The sequence below is a fragment of the Sciurus vulgaris genome (assembly GCF_902686455.1).
Source record: "Sciurus vulgaris genome assembly, chromosome: 2".
In the NCBI taxonomy this organism is placed as follows: Eukaryota; Metazoa; Chordata; class Mammalia; order Rodentia; family Sciuridae; genus Sciurus; species Sciurus vulgaris.
Window position 1 is genome coordinate 114,656,833 of NC_136462.1, and position 22,153 is coordinate 114,678,985.

At 37.2% G+C, this 22,153-nt stretch overlaps 1 protein-coding gene across 6 annotated transcripts in view; it reads left to right on the forward strand.

The window, feature by feature from the left end:
• Window positions 1-22,153, forward strand: part of MAP2K5 (mitogen-activated protein kinase kinase 5) — a 241,415-nt gene that overhangs the window by 103,016 nt on the left and 116,246 nt on the right. For all 6 annotated transcript variants that reach the window (XR_013762228.1, XM_079129590.1, XM_079129591.1 and 3 more), the window contains 2 exons: window positions 460-521; window positions 6,136-6,184. Coding sequence is in view for 5 of the 6 variants with exons in the window: in XM_079129590.1 (XP_078985716.1) it covers window positions 460-521; window positions 6,136-6,184 (111 nt within the window). In the remaining variant the exon portion in view is untranslated. The remainder of the gene's footprint in view (window positions 1-459; window positions 522-6,135; window positions 6,185-22,153) is intronic.

Below are 22,153 nucleotides of genomic sequence, written 5' to 3' on the forward strand. Positions count from 1 at the left end.
TTCAGATAAATGTTAATGTTGCTATTTTTGCTTTTTTAGTTGCTGTGTATGTTTTAAACCTCATATCCTCCAGCTTTTGTTTGGTTAATGTGAAACTTCTAAGATGGGGCCCTGGTTTACATTTGAGAAATTTGAGTGTAATTGTCATGTTGATCTTTAATCGTGTGTGTGTGTGTGTGTGTGTGTGTGTGTGTGTGTGTGTGTGTGTTTACATTTCTTTAAAGTACAAATTCTTAGTCTGCCCTTGACTTGTGTCCTTCAGTTTTTTCATGTAGGTGACCACACACTTGAGAATAAAATAAAAATGTCTAGTTATACTTCATAATAACTAGTTATACTTTAATGCATGACATATGAAGAAGAAAAACACATTCTCACAATGATTATATAAAGAGAAGGAGCCCAGTGCCCTGATCTAGTAGTTTCATTTGTAGTAACACAGATGTTTGTCTCTTGCAGGGGGATCTTTGGATGTATATAGGAAAATTCCAGAACATGTCCTTGGAAGAATTGCAGTAGCAGTAAGTATATGGCTTCAGTGTTGGGAAATTTGGGTGATTTAATCCTTCTAGTTAAGCCTATTTTTATATCCTCAGTATCTTTTCCCCCTCCCTCCCAGTTGACTGTCAGGTTCTTCTTACTGTCTTAAGCTTTTATCATTTTTGAATTTCCTCCCCTTCATAGACCAGCCCCCAGCACAGCACGTGACCCCCAGCCCCAGGAGTACTCTCACAGTAGTGTTCTATATCATGGGTTTGCAAGGACCACAGTGCTCAGTGACCACTAAAATTTCCAGCCTCTTCAAAAGAAAACTGGTGTTTTGGACATTTTATAGTTACAGACATAAAATTAGGAAATACTTTAAAAATCTCAATTATTAAAAACATACAAAAAATACTACTTGCTCTTAAAGATTTTTGCAATTTTTTTATATTCTTGTTTTTTTTCATTCTTTATCAACTACAACTAGGAGCTTATTCCCTTTGTCATTAAAAGAAGCTTTTCCATTTTTAATGTTCACTAATAAACTGATGAAATATATCAACTAAACTAACATTTCTGTGTAAGTTCCAGATTTCAGATTTGGAATAATGTAGGCTAAACAGTGTCTAAAAGAAGTCATGGGGTGGTATAATAGTAAACAATTGCTAAACTAAAGGCACTCTGATAACTTAAGTGGTTTAATGCAGAACAAAGTGATTATATCATGTACCATTTAATTAAATGGCTTATTTTCACATTCATTATACATCAAACTGACAACTCAAATTCTTTAATCCAACATGAACACTTATTTAGTCTTAGTTCATTGTAATTCACAGCTTTCCTTTTTTCTCCCTAATTATTGGTGTGAACTGCTCAGGGTGATGAGAACTTTCTTTTCTGATGCTATTGCTGCTAAGTAGCTTCTAATCTACATGTGTAGGTGGATTAGTATGAAATCTGAGTACTTAAATCACTATTTTAGATGAAAATAAAAATGTTTCATTTCCTTTTCTAATCTCAGGGGGGAATGGAATGCTTTGTGGCTTTTGGCAGTTCTTGACTGTAATATAATAAAGGGTGAAAAAAGGCAAGAATACCAACTGAAAAAAAAAAAAGAAGTTTACAAGTTCTGTGTACTCAGTTATCTATTGAACTTGGCAAAAATAGAACCTGCCTTCTTCTGTAGAGAAGCACGTTCTTCCAGGACATCGTAAATCTCACCTGGCTCTTGTGTAGCACATCCAGGCAAGGCCACGTGTCTTTCCACTTCTCTTGGGGTGGGAAGGCTATGAAGTGGATTGTGTCAGCAGAAAGACAGTCGAGCTTTAAATACAGGGCTTGCCTACCGGGTAGCTGAAAATATGACAAATTATTTCAGTGACAGTTGTTAAAATAAGTTCTCATCCAAGTCATTGATAATACGCTCTTACATGTTTAAATTTTGGTTGGGGGTTTGGTTTTTTTCCTATCCAGTTTCTCCAACTTTTATGGTTCATCAGATTATAGTAATGAAAACTGCTTATGGCTGGAGTAGAAGAAATGCTTTTGATAATTTTGCTCTTCTGTCACTTTTTAAAAACTCTGCTGGGTCCTTAAGCTTGTATAATGCCTTCTAAGCATATTGTGTGTGTGTGTGTGTGTGTGTGTGTGTGTGTGTGTGTGTGTGTGTATAATCTGAGTAGGTCCCAAACTTGGAAAATTCTTTGTTGCAGCTTACACATGCCAGATTGGCACAGGGCTAATGTCTGACGCTAGGAGGATTGTGCCAATCAAAATAAGACTAGCAGATTAATAGGTCAGAGGTCACGCTTTATAAAAACATGTTCTCACAAGCCTGGTTGGTTTTCCAGTGTTTGTGGTTCTCGTTCCTATAATGTTCCAAAGATAACATCAACCTCTTTCCCTTGAGTCCCCTCAGTAGGCCAAGAAAACACATGAATATAGTTTTAGCTAATGCCAAGTTTAAAGGAGCAGGATCAACATGGGAAACAGGAATATGTTGGATACTCCTTGTGCCAATCATTGTTATAAGTTGATGTACAAATATTATGTCATTTAGTCTTTACAACAACCCTATAAACTTCAGATTGTTGAATATATGTTGTATTATGTAAAATGAGGTTTAGGAAAGTTAAATAATTTACCTAGAGTTGTTGTCTCATTAGTGCCAATTTGAACACTGGGCTGTCTGACTCCAGGCCCCTTGCTCTTTCACGCAGCTTTCCTACGATTCTGAGGGGGAGGGAATAAGAGGGAGAAGTGAAGGGAAGAACTAGTTAAAAAAAAAAAAAAAAAGGCTGGCAGGAGCTCAATGATAAGAATGCTTGTCTGGCATGTGTGAGACTTAGGTTTGATTTCTAGTAACACCAAAAAAGAAAACAAGGGGCGGGGAAAGAGAATTACAGATGAGACAGTAATAAAGTAATCCATATAATTGCTTTAGATTAATTTTGAGACCAGGTCTCATTATGTTACCCAGGCTGGTCTTGAACTCCTGGACTCAAGTGAACCTCCTGCCTCAGCCTTCCATGTAGCTGGTACTGCAGGTGTGCACCACTGCACCTAGCATCAAATTCTTTTCATGTCTTGGAACCACATTTAAGGCATCCCTTCTTCCTCAAGAACTTATTTTCCAGTTCTAATAATCTGGCATGCAAGGCAAGCCCATAGATCCAAAGTTCATTACAGGATAGACCCTGTCAGCTTCTGTGATATGTTGTTCAAATTTTCTCTTGTAGGATGTATGGCAGAAGGGCATTTTTCCTTGAAGAAATCCATATAAACTGTCTGATATCAGCCTTCCAACTTGCTCCATGATTTTTATCCACTATTCATTTGAATCTGGTCTCCTATAAAGAGGAAAGGCCACCTAACACATTTTATTTTTCCTCTTTTTTGAAGCACTGACACTGTGTACTGTATTTCGATACTAATGTTGATTGAAGTTGTCCCTGAAAGGATGTGTACTTGACATGCCAAGGAGTGAGTGATTGACAGCAGATATAAATACTTTTTAGTGTCAAGGCTTTGTCAAGTCATTGTTGTGAAACCTAGCCTACTGAATGCCAATAATACTCTCTAGATTTTCAGTAGACAGACTTCTAGCACATTGTACACTGATACATGCTTTAAAGGAAAATGTAGGCTACTTTGATAGTTGGAAGAATAGTTTCTTTTTGAATCTCTAAAAAATTTGTAATTTTAGCAAATATATAAATAAATTTTAGTATTTATTTTACCTTTTTTCTACTTGACAATCTGAATATATTGGATTACCTCCCCTTTGTGTTTTCAGATGATTTCGTTTTGTTGAACCAATTTTAGTGGTTTGCTATCTATAATGGGCAGGTTTTATAATAAACAGTATCTAAGTTGACAACACACAACTTCCTCAGAACTCAAACAATTAAATAAGATAATGTCCAGGTTAAATAAGATAATGTCCAATTAGTACCTATTCATTATTGATATTATCTTATAAATATTTAAATAAATATTTTGCCCTGTTTTCATCTGTTATAAAATTGTCATTAATATTTTTTACTTAAATTTTTAAAAATTTTTTACTGACGTAGCAATTGTGTGCTTATGGAGTGCTTTTGACGTTTCAATACATGTACACAATGTACACTGCATTATTAATATTTTGGTATTTCCTTTTTTATATTTAACTGTTCAGAACACATTTTATTGTAATGTCTATTATTCCAAACTTTAGAAGAAATCATTTATTATAAAAATGTATTCTTTTATCTTAGAATTGATCATACTATGTTAACAAATCTTTCAGGAGTACATTCTACTCTGTGAGAACAATTAAAATATGTTAACCTCTGCTCTGTATTAATTGGTATAGATTTTTGTCTTCTAGCCCTTCAGTATTTGGAAACTGGTTTTCTCTCTTTGCATTTCTGTTTTTTACTGTTGCTCTTAGTCTTTCTTTTTTTTTTTTGCATGAGGGTGGGGGCTACTAGGGATTGAACTGGGGGCACTAGACCACTAAGCCACATCCCCAGCTGTATTTTGTATTTTATTTAGAGGCAGTGTCTCTCACTGAGTTGCTCAGCACCTTTCTTTTGCTGAGCCTGGCTTTGAACTTGCAATTCTCCTACCTCAGCCTTCCGAGCCACTCGGATTACAGGCGTGCACCACCAGGCCTGGCTCTTAGTCTTTGTTGATCAATTGAAATCTTTGCATTTTTAGCCCCCAACTCTACTTTTGTCATTTTTAATATATTAAACCATTTGTTACTTTTCGTTGTGATAGGTTTTCTTGTTCATATAACTCTGACTACCTAGTATTTTCTATAAGGATGAGTACTTTTAAATTCATATTGAAAGTATTGAGTTTCATGTTTTTGGTATCTAATTATCAATTGTTAACCTTGAAATTGTAAGTTTATATTCATGTGCCTACAGGTCAATGGTTGTGAATAAAAGGTACATCTTCCTTTACAACAATTTTTGTATAAAGATTTTGCAAGTTTTATTTTTGCAGTTCTGGGGGTTGAACCCAGGGCTTCAGCTCATGTAAGCTGGGCTTTAAGGTTTTTAATGGCAACCTCTGATTAGATTTTCCACATAGAAGCTGACACTTGTATAACCTTTGTACTTAGGGTCTTCAGAATATCTTTATTCAATATCTCATTTGACTCATTATTCTTAACTCTAGCCTATTACAGACAAAACTTCAAATTGAATTCCCATGTTTGTATTTTCTCATTTTATTTCTGTGACCTGTGCTTTCAATATTGTCTGTGTGACTCCTCCACATATATGCTTTGTACCAGGAGAATTGTCTTGATGTATTTATTCCTTCCTAGTTGATATTTTTTTAAGTTTTTTTAAAAAACTTTTTATATTGAAATTATTTAAAATTTACAAAAAAAAAAAAAAAAAGGAATAATACAAAGAATCCCTGCAGATGATTCACCAAGGTTCCCTGATTAACATTTTAACACATTTGGTGAAAACATCTTTTTCCCTTGGCCTAAAGCTTTTCTTCTCTTTTCTTCACAGCCCCTAGGTGAAAGCTTCCTGACTACTGGTGGGAAAAGTGATTCCTATTCTATGCACTGCTTTGTTTCGTTAGTTAACTTTTTAAAAATTTTTCAGCCTGAAGATGTAGCTCAGTGGCAGGGCATGTGCTTAGCACATGTAAGGCCCTGGGCTTAATACCCAGCAACACACACACACACACACACACACACACACACACACACACACACACTCTCACCAAAATAAAACAAAACTCTTCATGTTTGTAAATGTCTTGACTTCAAACAAAATCACACAGAAGTACAGAAAATTTTAAAAAGTCTTTGTTCTTTTTTCCTGTCCCTCACCTCCCCTGCCTGCAACACCACTAAGAGTTTAGTATATAGCCTTCCAGATCATTTGGGGTACACATAGCCTTCTTTGTTTCACTTGGCATGCCTTATCTTCAGAAAATTATAAGCTCACTAGGCAGAAACATGTAGCTTTTACATTTGGTGCCCCCACAGAACCTGGCAAAGAAACAGGAGATGTTCAATAAATGCTTATCGGTTGACATAGAGCTTTAAAGGGAAAATTATGGTTGATATGTTTAACTGTCGCAAGTTTCCTATAAAAACCATAATTGTACTGTTTTTTCTTTCCATAAATTTAGGTTGTTAAAGGCCTTACCTATTTGTGGAGTTTAAAGATTTTACACAGAGGTATGTGCTGGGTTATAAGCTCTGACTTAATTTGGGGTAGGGGTGAGGCTCTCTAGATAACCTTGATTTTTAAAGTGGGTAAATGATCTGACATTTATGCCAGCTGATATACTTGAAAATCAAAAAGATGTTTGCTTATGTTGTGTATTTTTGTTTTCTTCCTTTTATTTTCTTGTTTCCTTCTCTCATTTATATTATAATATTGGTGTTATATTTTTATGAGTCACATTTACCAAACATATAAAAAGATATTTCATAGTATATGAAAATGACAGTATCCAGTTGTCTTACTTAACTCTAGATAGTACAAAACCTTCATTTTCTGTATAGTTGCATCCTGCTTTTTGTTAATATTTCACAGCTCATCATATACTGTTCCTTAAGAGATTACTCACATACCTGGAGAGTGAAACTTTAATGAATTAGTGAGAGCATCAGAAATAATCCCCTGCTCGAGTAACTGAACCCATGAGAAAATAATCAGAAAACTTCTGAAAGTTGCAAAAGGAACCTCATCTTTTTTTTTTAATATTCCCAAAATGTCTAAATTTATTTGCAGCAAATTATTAAGTGAGAAAGAGACAATAAAATAGCAACTTCAGGGCCTGATGCCACAATAGTACTGTTTACTTTTACACATCTGCTCATCCTAGCTTTATGTACATTCAGGGAATAAAGCAGCATACAATTACATGTGATTAAAGGAAAGTATTTTTTTAAAGGTATAAACTAAGTGAGGGAGGAAACAACTGAGGTCATCAAGTATATTATCATATCTGTCACTAAGCATTATTTTCTTTTGTGAGTGGTTTTAATTCTTAGTGATTCCAATTTTCTTATTAAATTCTTTCTCTTAAAGAAGATATCTAGGGCTGGGGAGATAGCTCAGTTGGTAGAGTGCTTGCCTCGCAAGCACAAGGCCCTGGGTTCAATTCCCAGCGCAGCAAAAAAAAAAGATACCTAGATTTTAACAAATAAACTATTCATTTCTTAAAGGTTTTTATGTTGATTAAATGGAATCATAAGCCATGTGTGCCTGTATTCCCAGAACTTGGGAGGTTGAAACAGGAGGATTTTGAGTTTGAGGTCAGCCTTGGTATCTTAGCAAAACCCTATCTCGTAAAGAAGGGAAGGTGTATAGGGATGCAGGGATGTAGCTCAGTGGTAAAGTGCCATTGAGTTCAGTTCCCAGTACCCAAAATAGGAATCATAAATCAATTTTTTTTGTTAAAGGAACTCTATTTCTAGATTATAGTTGGTGCAGAATATAGATGTGGGGCGAGTAAACTGAGCTGTGTTACTTTCCCTGGGTATAAATAAGAATATAAACACATCTGTTGAGTGAAAGAAAAATGGAATGTTTTTTTTAACCACCAAGATTGAGGGGTCATTATTTAACATTATATGACATATTTCTCCTCTGTTCCCTGTGCTTCTACCTCCCTATACCCACCAGCCCATAAAGTGGTTAAGCCATTTTAATAGGAATTCACTCAGTGGTCAGTTCTTGTTGTTCTATTGAGTTTTATGAACACCAGCTGTCCATTTGAGTAAGAAACTAGAGGAAGACTTAGAGCTCAGCTGCAGCACCTTCATTAAAGGGACTGTGCCATGGAAATGGGAGTCTTCAGACCATTCTGTCCTCCAGGTGTGCAGGATTGTTCTGCCTTGCAGTGAGTTCTCCTAGCCATAACTTCCTGAGAAAACTTAGTAGCAACAAGAACTCTAAAGTGTAGGGAACTATGTTTTAGACATTCTGAAATCAACTTGGCTTTTCTTTAAAATTAGAGATCATGCTGACAAGTTGATATACCCCTAATATTCCTGTATCTATGTTATTTGGTTTTAGTTTTACTCTGTGTTTGGGACAAGTGGCTGAGTTTTTCATTTTAATTGAAATCTTTTGTTTCATTTTGTTTTAATTTGTTCTAATTAATTTTACATGACGGTAGAATGCACTTTGACACATTGTACACAAATGGAGCACAGCTTCTCCTTTCTCTGGCTGTACTTGGTGCAGAGTCACATGGTAGTGTAATCATTCATGCAGTAAGGTAATAATGTCCGTCTCATTCCACCGTCTCCCATCCCCACCTGCGCCCCTCCCTTCACTCCCCTCTGCCCAAGCCAAAGTTCCTTCAGTCTTTCCTACCCACCCTACCCCCCCATTATGGATCAACATCCACTTATCGGAGAAAACATTTGGCCCTTGGTTTTTTTTGTATTTGGCTTATTTCACTTAGCATGATATTTTCCAGCTCCATCCATTTACCTGCAAATGCCATAATTTCATTTTTTTGAGGCTAAAGTACTATTATGAAGAATACAAGCAATAATAAGTGTTGGCGAGGATGTGGGGTCAAAGGTATGCTCCTACTTTGCTAGTGGGACTTCAAATTGGTGCAACCAGTATGGAATGCAGTGTGGAGATTCCTCAGAAAACTAGGAACAGACCCACCATTTGACACGGCTATCCCACTCCTCGGTCTATACCCAAAGGAGTTAAAATCAGCATACTACACAGCCACATCAACGTTCATAGCAGCTCAATTCACAATAGCTAAGCTGTGGAACAACCTAGGTGCCCTTCAACAGATGAATGGATAAAGAAAATGTAGCATATATACACAGTGGAGTATTACTCAGCCTTAATTGGGATCTTAATAGACATGTTTCAAATGGGTTTGTCTAGATTGGAAAATGAAGTCTGGGGTCAGATTCTTAAGACAACAACCCGGTGGATTCTGTGGGCAAGCACATTTGACCAGAGCCTCTCAGAGAGTGGCAGTTCCTGGTTGTAACTCAGGCTAAACAAAGGCCTTTTGATCTGTGCTGGACGAGCGCTGCAGTGAAGTGATGCTTGCCCTGTTTGAGGGCACGGAGGTTTCAAAAGGGAATCCTGAGCCTGTACTTCTCTTTTCATTCTTTGCTGACCCACCCAATTCCCACTGAGTAGCCCACTGTAAAGTACCGCTGTTGTGGGAAGATGTGAGTGAGGGCCAAGTGGGGTGCCAACAAATTCCCTCAAGGATTGAGTTCTCAGCAGGGACCAGGGAGTGTGTGTGCATCTACTCCTGTCTGTCAGGGAAGACCAATGAATTACAGTGTGGTGAGCAGTGGTTCATGGGCACTCAGCAGTAGAAATCAGTAGGCTGTGGTAATAGACCTCATTAAATATACTTACATGTTTAGCTTTTGAGTTTCCTAGCTATTCATGGAAACTTTTACCTTCTGGTTTTAAAAGCATGTGTTTTTATTGAAGAGCAGAAGAAGCCAGATGTCCCTGAAGACTTTTGTAAAGCATTGTAATGAGAAATTTACCCTAGATTGAGTAGCTGTTAACTTAATATTTTAGAGGTTTTGTCCATATTTAATAACTTGGATTCCATAAAAATAAGATTAAAGATGTCTTTTTATTTACCAAAAGCTATTTAATTTTCTCCTTGATTAAAAAATTGTAGCTTTTTAGATGAGTTCAATCAGGCAATTAAAGATCAGAGCTTTTAAGTTCAGCTAAGGCAATTAAGTAGGTAATATACTTGTTTATACGCTTTTGCTATATAAGCTCATTGCTGTACCTTCTTAAAAGCACATATACTCCTTTTTGCTTCCTCTGATTGATGACGGGAATTCTAGCTGAATATGTGTCACATTGTCAAATCAAAGACAGATCTTTTCATAAGGGGTGGGAGAGCCCGGCCAGGCTTTGTGAGAGGCCTGACAGTGAAAAGAAGATGGTGAAACAAAATACTATCACATCATCTCGGCTTCTTCTTTGTCTTGGTCAAAGTACCTGTGTTCTCCTCTGAGCATTGCTTTCTGACGTTGCCCCAAAAAGCCAGCATAGGGAGGGAAAAAAAAGACACTGCTTTATACTTAGTGAGCCCAAATTTTTAAAAATTAAGAACTGGAGACATGTTCAGTTACCTATTGTAAAAAGAAAACAAACTTTCTCACATGTAAGTGGCTTCCTTGGAATGCCAAATTCATTCCTGAATTTTTAGCTGTAGAAAATATACATAGAAATAACATATTGTAGAACTTACATAGTTAATGACTTCTGAACAAATGGTTGCGAATCTGGAGCCCTTCCAGTGCAGATCATAGAATGAAATCCGGGCAATAATCAGTGACAGACCACCCATCCCATGAGTCTTGTTAGTGTGGCCAGAGTTTATTTGGTAGTGTTTTATGTCAACTGGGAGTTGTTGGGAATTCAAATATAGTGGTCACTATTCATAGTGGATCATCATATTATATTTAGTCAGTTGTTGCTGTTGTTTATTTTCCTCTTTAATATTTGGTCCAGATGGTATGTGTGAAAATACCCTATAATCTATCAAATGCTCATATGTTTTTATTACAGTTTTGAATTGATCACTTTATCTGGTTAATAAGACTACCTACCCCACTCCCAAATCCAGCCAAGGAGAGAGTTTACTATACTTTATATTACTGGTTCAAAAATTAAATCCGAATCTTTTTCTAAGATAAGCAAACATGCGATGATATCACTTGAGGACATAATTATTACAAATGTTTGAAATTCCCACCAAGATTAACTATTGTGGAAAAACTGTCCTTATCAGAAGGCTTATGTGAGAGCTCTGTAAGCATAACATTGCTGACTGTGGGTAAAAGCAAAGAAAATGAACAGTGAGAAAGTCTATTAGGCCAGATCAGACACTACAGCAAACATTGCAGCTTAACTTCAAAACATACATCGCCACTAATGAGGTGAGAGCCCTGCATATTAATAAACCTGCAGCTCCAGTCATAGCCATCATTACCCACATCAAACACAAATACGAGATTAACACCTATGCCATTTCTTTGGAAGATGTGAGAATGCCCTGGCAGTAACTGCTCTCTCTTTCCCTGAGGATAAAAAATAGAAATGAAATGGTAATGAGAATAGAACTTAGATTAAGAAAATAAAATTGGCAATCAGTCTGGGGTGATCTTACACAGAGGCAGAAGTTTATAGAAAGAGAAAAACCTAGATAGTTGGGTGTCCCAGGATATTTTTTGTATATAGTGTTTCATTAACTTTCTCCAATAGGAAAGTCTTAAAAGTATTTTTTGCAGAAATTCTGGTGACTGCTGTACAAATAAATCTGTTAAGAGGAACTACGTCTTGTAGGTTTTACTCCTAACTTCTTATTCTACCCTTATGTATCTGACCTCATGCAGATCTTCCACCCAGTCCTTCTTTAGATGCAAAACCAGTATGGTTAGCTTGTTCATTCAGCAGCTATGTGTTTTATACCTCTCGTGTTCTAAGCACTGATCTGAGTACTTGGAATACTTCATATAAGACACAAGATTTTTTAAAAAATATAGTTGTAAATGGAGACAGTACCTTTATTTTATTTATTTATTTTTATTTGGTGCTGAGGATTGAACCCAGGGCCTCATATTGTGCTAGGCAAGCGCTCTACCACTGAGTCACAACCCCAGCCCCAAAACACAAGATTTCTATACTCGTGGAACTTATATTCTAGCAGGGGTACATGAGATGAGAAATAATCCATAAGCAATAACCACAGTAAGTAAATACACTGTGTGTTAGGAGGTAGGTAGTTATATAGAAAAGAAAAAGTAGATCAAGTATATGGAGGCAAAGGGGAGAGTGCAGTATTACTCAAGAAGTCTTTCTGGAGAAGATTACCTTAGGTGAGTGCAAAGGTCTGAAGGAGTGGAACTAGTCATGATGCCATGTGTGGGAACAGAGCAGAAACCAAAGGTGGGTATGTGCATAGAGCACTCATAGAATGGCAGAGGCCAGTGTGTCTGCAGCCAAGTGTAGGGGGACTAGGGTGGAATCGGATGTTAGGAATCTGTTCGGGCACTCAGGTGATTTGCTAGATCAGGGAGATGGCCAGATTCCAGATATACCATGTTATTCCACTTATATGACATTCTGGAAAAGGCAAATTTATAAGGACAGAAAATACATCAGTGGTTGTTATACATCAGTGGGCAGAGGAAGAATTGGCTATGAAGGTACAAGGGAACCTTTTGGGAAGGGAAATATTCTGCATCTGATTCCAGTGGTGGTTACGTGACTATCTATTTGTGAGAACGCTAATATCTATATCTGCATCTAATTTTAAAAGGGTGACTTTTACCACATGTAAATTATGCCTCCTTGACTTCTAAGTCTTTAGAAAGAAGTTTCACCTCTTAAAACACCAATTATTCTTTCAAAGGGTCTTGGCTATTCTGTGATTCCATAGCTCCTGACAAATCCTACCTAGGTTTGGTGTAACAGTCCAGTAGCTTAAAGCAGACACACAAGGAGACACACAAACTAGAATAACTCCTCATGATTTAAAGAGCATCTACCATGCCAGATGCCAGTAAGAGGAAAAAACAGAAGTCTAGGGGCAGGGGTGGCAGATAGAGGGTAAGAGGGAGAAAAATGTAGAAGTTGCAATTGTTGTTGGCACAATTTGGAGCATCTGGAAATTGGATAAAGTTTTCTTTTCCTTACTTAAGCCACACACACCACCCCCAAGATATTACTAAGAACTACAAATGCACAGCACGGACTTGGCCTGTTGGGCAATTTTTAAAATTCAGTTTCTAAGAAGGAATAAAGCTTTGCTTGTCATTCCCACTTCAGTCCTGCTGGCTAACTGCCCTGCCGGGGGAGCCTGGGAAGGCAGGTCACTGCCGTTCTCTGCACTTTGCTTTGTTCACACATTTATACGAGAGAGGGACTGGATGACCACTCAGGTTGCTTCCCAAACCAGGGTTCCAAGCTTGGGGATGTCAGGACTGAAGGAAGCTTGACAGGTTGACAAGGTAGGGGTACAGAGTAAATGACATACATACAGGAAAAGAAAGAGAAAAGGTGAGAAACACTAAAAGAATGAAAATAATAATACTAACGAGTATTTGTTAAGCTCTTACTCTGTACCAGTCACTAAATGCTTAATGTGCACAAACTATTTTAAGGTTTTTTTTCAAAATAAGGAATTCTAGGAAATATGAAATATGTTTTAAATGAAGAGAAGTGTAAACATAATGGAGAATTAAAGCAGTGTGGCTTGGCTGAGACAAAGGTCGCTTTCTAAATCAAAGTAATGGAGTCAAATCAGATGACATCTTTGAGGGAAAAAGTTTTGAAGTACAAAGCCACTGAAAATCAAGTATTGTCATTAATAAAGAATTATAAAAAGGGTGTGTAGAGTCACAACTTGGATGGAAAGCAAGAGCATCCCTTTTAAAAATCATTTTTTACTTTGAAATAATTGTAGACCCAAACGAGGCGGACAAAATATGTACAAGGAGGTCTGTTTCAAGGGCATCCTTTTTAAAGAAGGAAATTCGGGGGAACAAAATGGAAGGCTGCTAATCCAAAAGAGTGTAGGCAGGTAAATGTTATATATTTGCTATTACCTTTCAAAGGAAGTTGGTGTGAATTTAAATTTTTTATTTAAAAATACTATAAGAATGTTCATATTTTATCTAAAAAGTTTGTATTAAATGAGAGTAAAGAGATGGTAGAAGTGAAACTTTTGAATTTTGTAGACTAGAAATTTTGATGTCAGGGTGGTAGTGTTAAAAGATTATAGGAGCACATCTAAGTTGGGATTTGTGGCAAAACTCAATTAGGGAATGATCATTTTCTGAATAATGTTTTTCTTTAATGAAAGAGTTGTTAGAAAGCATTGACTATCAAGAGAAAATTAACCTGATTAATTTATGATGAAACATAATTTGCACAGAACTTGTATAACAATCTCTTTTGCAGAAATGTATGCAATTTGTGCTTAACTGTAGGTTACAGTGAGTTTTGAAATAATATAAGCCATATTTTTTCTTTCTGGAAGCTTAGGCCATTTTTTAAAGGACTGGTTAGTGTTTGAGCGATCAAGTCAATTTAAAGGAGTCATCCCCAGTTGGTTTTATGTTGCATTGGGTAAAGCTGAGAGGTCTGGGTGTGGGGAATATCTTTCTCTGAGCTTTGGAGCTGCTCAGTCAGATGGATCTGAAAGTGGGAGCTTATGTGGTGAGGATTAGTGGTGAGAGCCACAGTGGCACCTTAGCTCCTGTGTAAAAATGCTTTAGATATTGTTCTTTAAATGCAAATATTACATGCCAGAGTTATGGTAGACCATAGGTGATGAACATTTATATTTTTGAAAAAAAATAAGATGGCTCAGCCCATGAACTGAGATAAACAGACTAGTTTAATGAGTTCAATTGTTCGTTTTTCTCCAGCTCTGACTAACCACACAAATTAACCTCTCTAGAAATTAAGCCTCTTTCCCCATGTTAGTCATTCACTTTCTTTGCCTCAGATGGTCACTGGGAATTTCTGTACTGTGGTAATGATTTTAAAAAGACAAGAAATCCTATTCATCTTTTAAAAGTTTAGGCACATAAAAGAATATGTAAGAACGTTTTCAAAACTCAACATTTAAAAAAAACACGCCAATCAAATTTGAAATGAACAGAAGACATGGAGACGTTATCCTGAAGGGAACCTACAGATAGCAAATAAGCCCTTGAAAAGATATTCAGCATCATTAGCCTTTAGGGTAATGCAAATTACAACCACCATGAGCTGTTACTACACACCTATCAGAATGGCTAAAATAATAATGGCAACACCAAATGCCGGTGAGGAGGCAGAGAAATTAGACCACTAATACATTGCTGGTAGGAATGGAGCACGATACAGCCCCATGGTTGGCATTTCCTACCGAACTAAACATGCGGTTACTCATATAACCCAGAAGTCACACTTCTAGACATTCATCCCAGAGGTATGACCTGTACACACATGTTTATAGTAGCTTCATTCATATCAACTCCAAACTGGAAACAACCCAGATGTCCTTCAGCAGGTGAATGGTTAAACCAGCTGCGGTGCATTCTACCAGGCAGTGCTGCTCAGCAGCAGAAGGAAACCAGCTATTGATACACACAACCTGGATGAGTCACCAGAGAATTATGCTAAATGAAAAAGCCAGTCACAAAGGCTGTATCCTGTATGATTCTATTATATAGAATTTTTGAGCTGATAAAATTGTAGAAATGGAAGGCAGATTTTGTTACGGGGCGCAACTTAAGAACAGACCGATCGCCACTGAGAAGTCCAAATTTGAGAGTCTTTATTAAGCTGGCCAGCTGACTGTCTCACACAATGCCCCCAAAAATGGCTTTTGGGAGAACAGCCCTGACCACAGGGTTGTAAGGGTTCTTATACCAAAAATCACATTAATCGTGTCTGTTGCTATGATTCAAAATTACAAACTAACATCATGAGATCATCGACAGAGGGGGAAGTGGGTCAAAATGACCCTTACCTAGGTACAAACTAAAGAATGGTTACTAACATCCACACAATCACTGTTTACATGGTACATTGTTTAGGAATCAAAAGACAGCAATTCTTTACTACATAGGAGTTGCCATTGTATATTATTAAACATGTCACACCAAGTAACTGATGATGGGTACAGAGGCGGGGTGTTCCCATGGGAAAAGCTTATTTCCTACATAACATGGAGTCTCAGAGCAAAATGGAGTCTGTTTAGTCATTTCCCTTAGAGTCTGGCCTATAACATTCTCATGGAGTCAGATCTGTCGGCCCATCACAATTTGGTTGTCAGGGGCCTAATAAGGGACTGGAGGATGGGAAGGAAGTGGGTGTGGCTCTAAAGAGGCGTGATGACCATTTGACCCAGCTATCCCACTCCTTGGCCTATACCCAAAGGACTTAAAATCAGCATACTACAGAGATATAGCCACATCAGTGTTCATAGCTGCTCAATTCACTATAGCTAGATTGTGGGACCAATCTAGATGCCCTTCAGTTGATGAATGGATAAAGAAACTGTGGCATATATATACACAATGGAATATTACTCCACCATGAAGAATGATAAAATTATGGCATTTGCAGGCAAATGGATGAAATTGGAGGATATCATGCTAAGTGAGATAAGCCAATCTCAAAAAACTAAAGGACGAATGATCTCGCTGATAAGCGGATGAGGACATATAAGGGGGGTATGAGGGGTTAGCGTTAGGGTTAGGGTTAGGTTTAGGGTTAGGGATAAGGAGGGTGGTAAGAATGGAGGAAGGAAGGACTGTATAGAGGGAAAAGAGGGGTGAGGGGGGGAAGGGAAAAAAATAACAGAATGAATCAAACAACATTGCCCTATGTAAATTTATGATTTTTAATTAAAACAAATAAATAATAATAAAAAAGAAATGGAAAATGAAAAGTCAAAAAATAAATAAAGAGGCGTGATGAAGAATCATTCCAGTGAGTATCAGTGGAAGCCTCAGAAGAGATGGAAGCAAGAGAAGGTAGTTAGTCCCCCAATATTTTCCCCTAAAATTCTTCTGTCTCCATAGTGATTGGGACTTGAAGTAGATCATGTGATCATTGTGTGTTTTGACATACATTGTGCGTTTGACTTACTTTATGGTGTCCACTCTGGTGAGCCCTTGTCTAACAGCACAGCAAGATGAACTTGTTACATAGCTAAATGTCTGACTCATAAAGCCCACAGATAACTCTGATTATAGCTTTATGCCAGAGGCAAACCTGAATTTTAGGATTCACCGAAGGGAGAGGAACCCTACCTGTATGATGGATGGTAGGTCATTTTTACCAGTGGAAGATAGGGGCCACAGTGAATTTACAGTACTAATTGTTTGCCATTGCTTATTTGTGGGATGAATAAATTGCATCATAATTTTCTAGGGATAGTAATTTTCTCCTTTGGTGTGGCATAATTGGAAGCCATCCTTTATTCCCCTTTCTAATATTTAAAGCTTTATTCTCAGAGGATTCTGCCAAGTAGTGTTGACAGGCAGCATTAGCAATTGGACTTCTCCATGTCAGTCTCTTCCTCCAGTGGTGTGATTGAAGGTGATCAGCACTGTGAAATCAAATCTAGACTTTCACTGTTGGAGGATTAAGTTTCTTCTGGATTGGTGATAACAATTCTAATAATAGTTGTTATTAATATTATCATTTATTGAGTATCCTCTGTGTGCTACTGAATTAGATATTTTCTGTATATAAATTTGCTTAATCTTCATGATAAACTTGTAAGGAAGGAATTATTGTATCCCCATTTACTGGATGAGGGATTAAGGTTCAAAGAGGCCAAATAAGTTACTCAGTCATAGGAAGGGCACTAAGTGCTTGGTGACCCAATGGAAGAGCACTCCTTTTGGGATCAGACCTAGGTTTAAGTTCTGTTTCTTCCCTTAATTCATCTCAGCTACCTGACCTTATGTCAGTTTCTTAACTTATTTGAGGTCATAGTATTGTGCCTGGGACAGAGCAAGTGTTAATAGTTCAGACAGTTTCCCAAGAACAGAAGCAAGAAGTTGAGAGGGAATAGTAGCAAATTCCCAAACTTCCCCCTATATCTCCTTTTCTTAGGGACAACACTAGCCTGTGAGAAATAGAAAGAACCTAAAGTAAACCAGTTCATTTGTGTCCTTCCCAGGTTCACCCAGTTACTCAATACCGAAGCATAGACAATAATCCAGCCTGCTAGTTCAGGTGAAATTTATCTCATAACACAGTCTGTTAGAGCTTAAGAGGTAAAGTCAGAGCCTCTAGTTGTGTGGCCTTGGAAAAGTAATTTTATTAATTTAAGCTTCAATTTCCTTATCCTCAGGTTAATAATACAATCTCAAGGGTTACAATGAGAATTAAAGGAGATAATGCATGATAATAATGGTTTAGCCCATTCCTGGCATATAGCAAGTGCCAAGTTAGTATCATCTACCTCGATTATTGTTAATTAAAATAATTTACCAGAATTGGTTTTCTGAACATGCTGCTCCAAGTCTGGTGTACAGTCTTATACTTTATTTCTGCATTTAATATATTTTTCTTTCTTTCTTTCTTTCTTTCTTTCTTTCTTTCTTTCTTTCTTTCTTTCTTTCTTTCTCTTTCTTTCTTTCTCTTTCTTTCTTTTTTTCTTTTTTTCTTTTTTTCTTTCTTTCTTTCTTTCTTTCTTTCTTTCTTTCTTTCTTTCTTTCTTCTCCTTTTCCTTTTCCTTTTTGACTGAGCAGCATGTATAGTCAGTAGGAGACTTAAAATCAGTGGTATCTTGGGCTTGGGAAAGTAGGTTGTTCAGAGTGAGAACAGAATGTAGGTTTCTGCTGATTCCCAGGAACTCATTCCTCCACACCTGGGGTTTCTTTCTCATGTACTGACCAGAATATGTACACCTTACAGATAGGAATCTAAGATCCACCGCTTTAGACTGAAATCTCTTTTTGTTACTGTAGAAGTGAGGGAAGGAAGAATTGGAATGTGCAGGCCTTTTTGTCTTTGGTATTAGCCTGGTAAGTGCCCCCATGTCTCCTCCTTTTTATCATGTGCAAAAGGGAAGCCATGTATGTTGCCTCCATTCTGAACTGAATCATGAGACTCTAGACAATAACTGCCATTTAGGATGGCTAATTATGCTACTTAATTTTATTTAAGGCTTTTGCAAGAATATTTGGATGACCTACCCTTTATTATGTGATGGAGTGATTAGAATAACTTTTATATTGCATTGTGGTTTTCTCTTAAGTGCATTCCTGTTGTGCACAGATGAATTTGTAATGCAGAATGTCAGCATAGTCTATATTTAATTGTACCTGCTGTTCTCATTCATTAGAATGCAGTCCCCAAGAAATAACTACATAGATATATTGGTTGTTGTCTTTTCTCAAGACAATTAAGCATAATGAAAGAGTGTTGCTGAAGCGCCCTGGCACAGTGCTAGGAGAGGTTACTAAGAGTGGAGTCCTGCTAACTCGTCCTCTGTCTCCTCCTGAACTGAGAGCAACTTCCTGGCATACAAGCTAGCAGTGTAATTGCTTAATAGAGGGAAGAAATTGAAGAGAAGTTTATTTTTGCTTCCATTATCACTCTGCAACAGATCCGCGTGCCACATTTTAAGACTGGAGCTCATGTTTCCTCAAGAATTGCACTATGCCTGTTTCTAAGAGCATTCAGTGAGGCTTACAACCTAACATCACAGAGTAAATTAAATATGTTAAACATAGAACAGAGACCAGAAGGGAGAATAGGAGGTATCACCAGCATCTGATGTGAACAGACCATGCAAAAAGGGAGTCTTCAATTTGTATGGTTTTTTCCCTGACAGAAAAAGCACCTAGTATATACAGAGTCACAATGTCCTTTGGAACCAGTCTTACCAGAAAGTTGCCATGTAAGTCCCTATTCAGAGCACATTGGGTAACTCTTAAACTATAGTTTTGTGAACAAGCTTTTATTTCTGTTCTGAACAGCCCCCTCAGCTCCCAGCCAAATCCTGACTGCGGGTAACTCCCACCCTGACCCCTGATTATGTTGGGGGCGGAGGCTGGGCAGTGGGCGGGAGAAGCCCTTTGTGAAGAGCTGCAGAAAGCATGTGCTCTTGAGGGCTCTGGCCTTTATTTACAAGCTTTAGCTCTATGCTGTTTATGTGGATTGTTTAATGGCTAATTGATGCAGCATGTGTAAAGATACAGTTTCCTGCATGCAGCAGTTATGGGTGGCAACATGAGTTGTCTCATCATGAGACCAATTTCCACAGTCAATTTGGTCAATTCAGTGGAAGGAAGGAAAAAAAAAAAAAAAAAAAAGACAGTCCAACCTGAAAATCAGTCAGAATGGTTACTGGAGGTTATTGAGACAACTGTGGTTGGTTGACTGAGCTTTTCATGTTTGAACCAGTTGATTTGTATTTTGTAGGCATAGCCTTTGCCATTCGGGGAAATAATCATAGATACACAAAAATGACATTTTAAAGTTAGTATCTTTCTTTAAATGTCTATAATCACAGTTATGCAGACCTAATACATACCAATTTTTGAGAGAAAATAACCATTTTACTATTCATGTACATATTATATTATTAGGGTAAAGAGCTGATGCTTCATACTTTGTCATAGAGTAGAAAAGTGATCACCATGGTCACAGAGCACCCACAAAACTATGGCTTATCGCTTAGTCTTTTGGTAATAAGTTAACAATGTTTATTATAGGTTTCGTCTTGAGGCTATTTTTAATAATAACTTTATTGATATGCAATTTACATGCCATAAAATCACCCATTTTAAAATGTGTGATTCAGTAGTTTTAAGTAAATTTGTAGAGTTGTACAATCATCACTATAATCTAGTTTGGGAATATTTACATCACCCTAAAAAGGATTCTTCATACCCATTGTCAGGAAATCCCTGCTCTGGTCCTCATCCCCTGTTCCTGGCCCCAGGGAACACTAATCTGTTTTCTAACCACAGATTTGCCTTTTCTGGACATTCTATATAAGTAGGATCATGCAATTTGAAGCCTTGTGCTCTTTCAGGAAACATGATCTTTTCAAGGTTGATCTATGTTGTAGCATGTCAGCAGACCATTCATTTTTATTGCTAGATAGTTATTCCATCATAGAGATATGTCACATTTTGTCTATTCATTTGTTGTTTGGCACTGTCATGAACAATGCTGATGTTCACATATAAATCTTTATGTGAATCCATTTTCCTTTCTCTGGAATAGATACCTAAGAGTGTGATTAGTCTATTTCTTTAAATATTTGTAAACACAGACAATCTAGTAGACATTAGTTTTGAGAAGTAACCATTTTGCCATTGATATATACTATGTGATCAGTGTAATTAACTGGTGTTTTATACTTTGTTGAAGGTATAATAAGATAATGACCACAAAATCAGTATGGCAATGTTATGTTAATTTTCATTTTTTGAGATTGGGGCTTTGCTGTGTTGCTCAGGCTGACCTTGAAATCTTAGATTCAAGCAGTCTTCCTGCCTCAGCCTCCTGAGTAGCTGGCACTATAGGCAAACTCCTGACTTATTGAACATAGGGCTTGTGTTTAATTTTTAAAGACACTTTGAGACTGACTTTTTCAGTTATAGGCTCCTGTAGAAAATCACCTGTTATGATCCTCAGCAAGGCACAGACCCTATTTGTAAACTAAACATTCTTCCAGCTCCCTAGTATTTTCTGATCATCTTCTAAGCCCTTGATATCATTGGGCAGAACTGCATCGTAGCCACCTATTATCCACTTGATCTTCACTGCTGCAACTCAGAGTTATTATATCATCATTAAAAAGCTCAGCTTACTGTGACATCCCACAGAAGGAGCAGGAAAACATTGTGACAAGAGACACAGGATGTGATTGGATAATTGTTATCCAGCTCTTACGTTATCCCAGCCGAACAGCACTTGCCATTCCAGAAGAAGCCTCCCCTCAGGTGCAGCTGGTGTATTGAAAGTTAACCTCACTTGGCATTAGGGTCTGGTCCAATATATTAGAAGATTCTGACCTTTTAGGGTGGGAATCATTGTCATTTCCAGTTCTGTAAAACAACGGCTTATATCTCGTGCATTCAAGTATATAAAATGTTCTTCCTGTTTGGTTTATTCAACAGTTCATTGAGCACTATGTGCCAGGTAGTGCTAAACATAGTCTCACTTAATTCTCATAATAACTTTGTCAGTGTAGGAAGATCAGATTTCAGGATATATTAAGATATAATCAGATGTCAATATGTATACAAGATCAGGATGGTATCTGATTTTCTCACACTGATAAGGTAGTGAGAGTTCAAGGTTGTTTTGAGAATTAAGTCAGACTGTGTGCGAGATTGGGCATGTGTTTGTGTATACACATATACACCCAGAGGTTTAAATTATTTGTCTATTCTCACAGTCAATCTTGGATTAAGTCCATAGGGCATTTTCTATGATGTGAGCTGTCCAACAAAATCTATTCTGACTCCTGTAAAAACAAGTCTGCTGAAAATAACTACTTTCTTTCTAAAATGAAAGATGATGAGGAATATTTGATATTAAAAATGGGTCACTTTGCATTGTATCTTTGCTTTCTCTCTCCAACACAATATTGACCTATTAGCCAAGATGAATTAAAACCCAAACTTCATATTAAG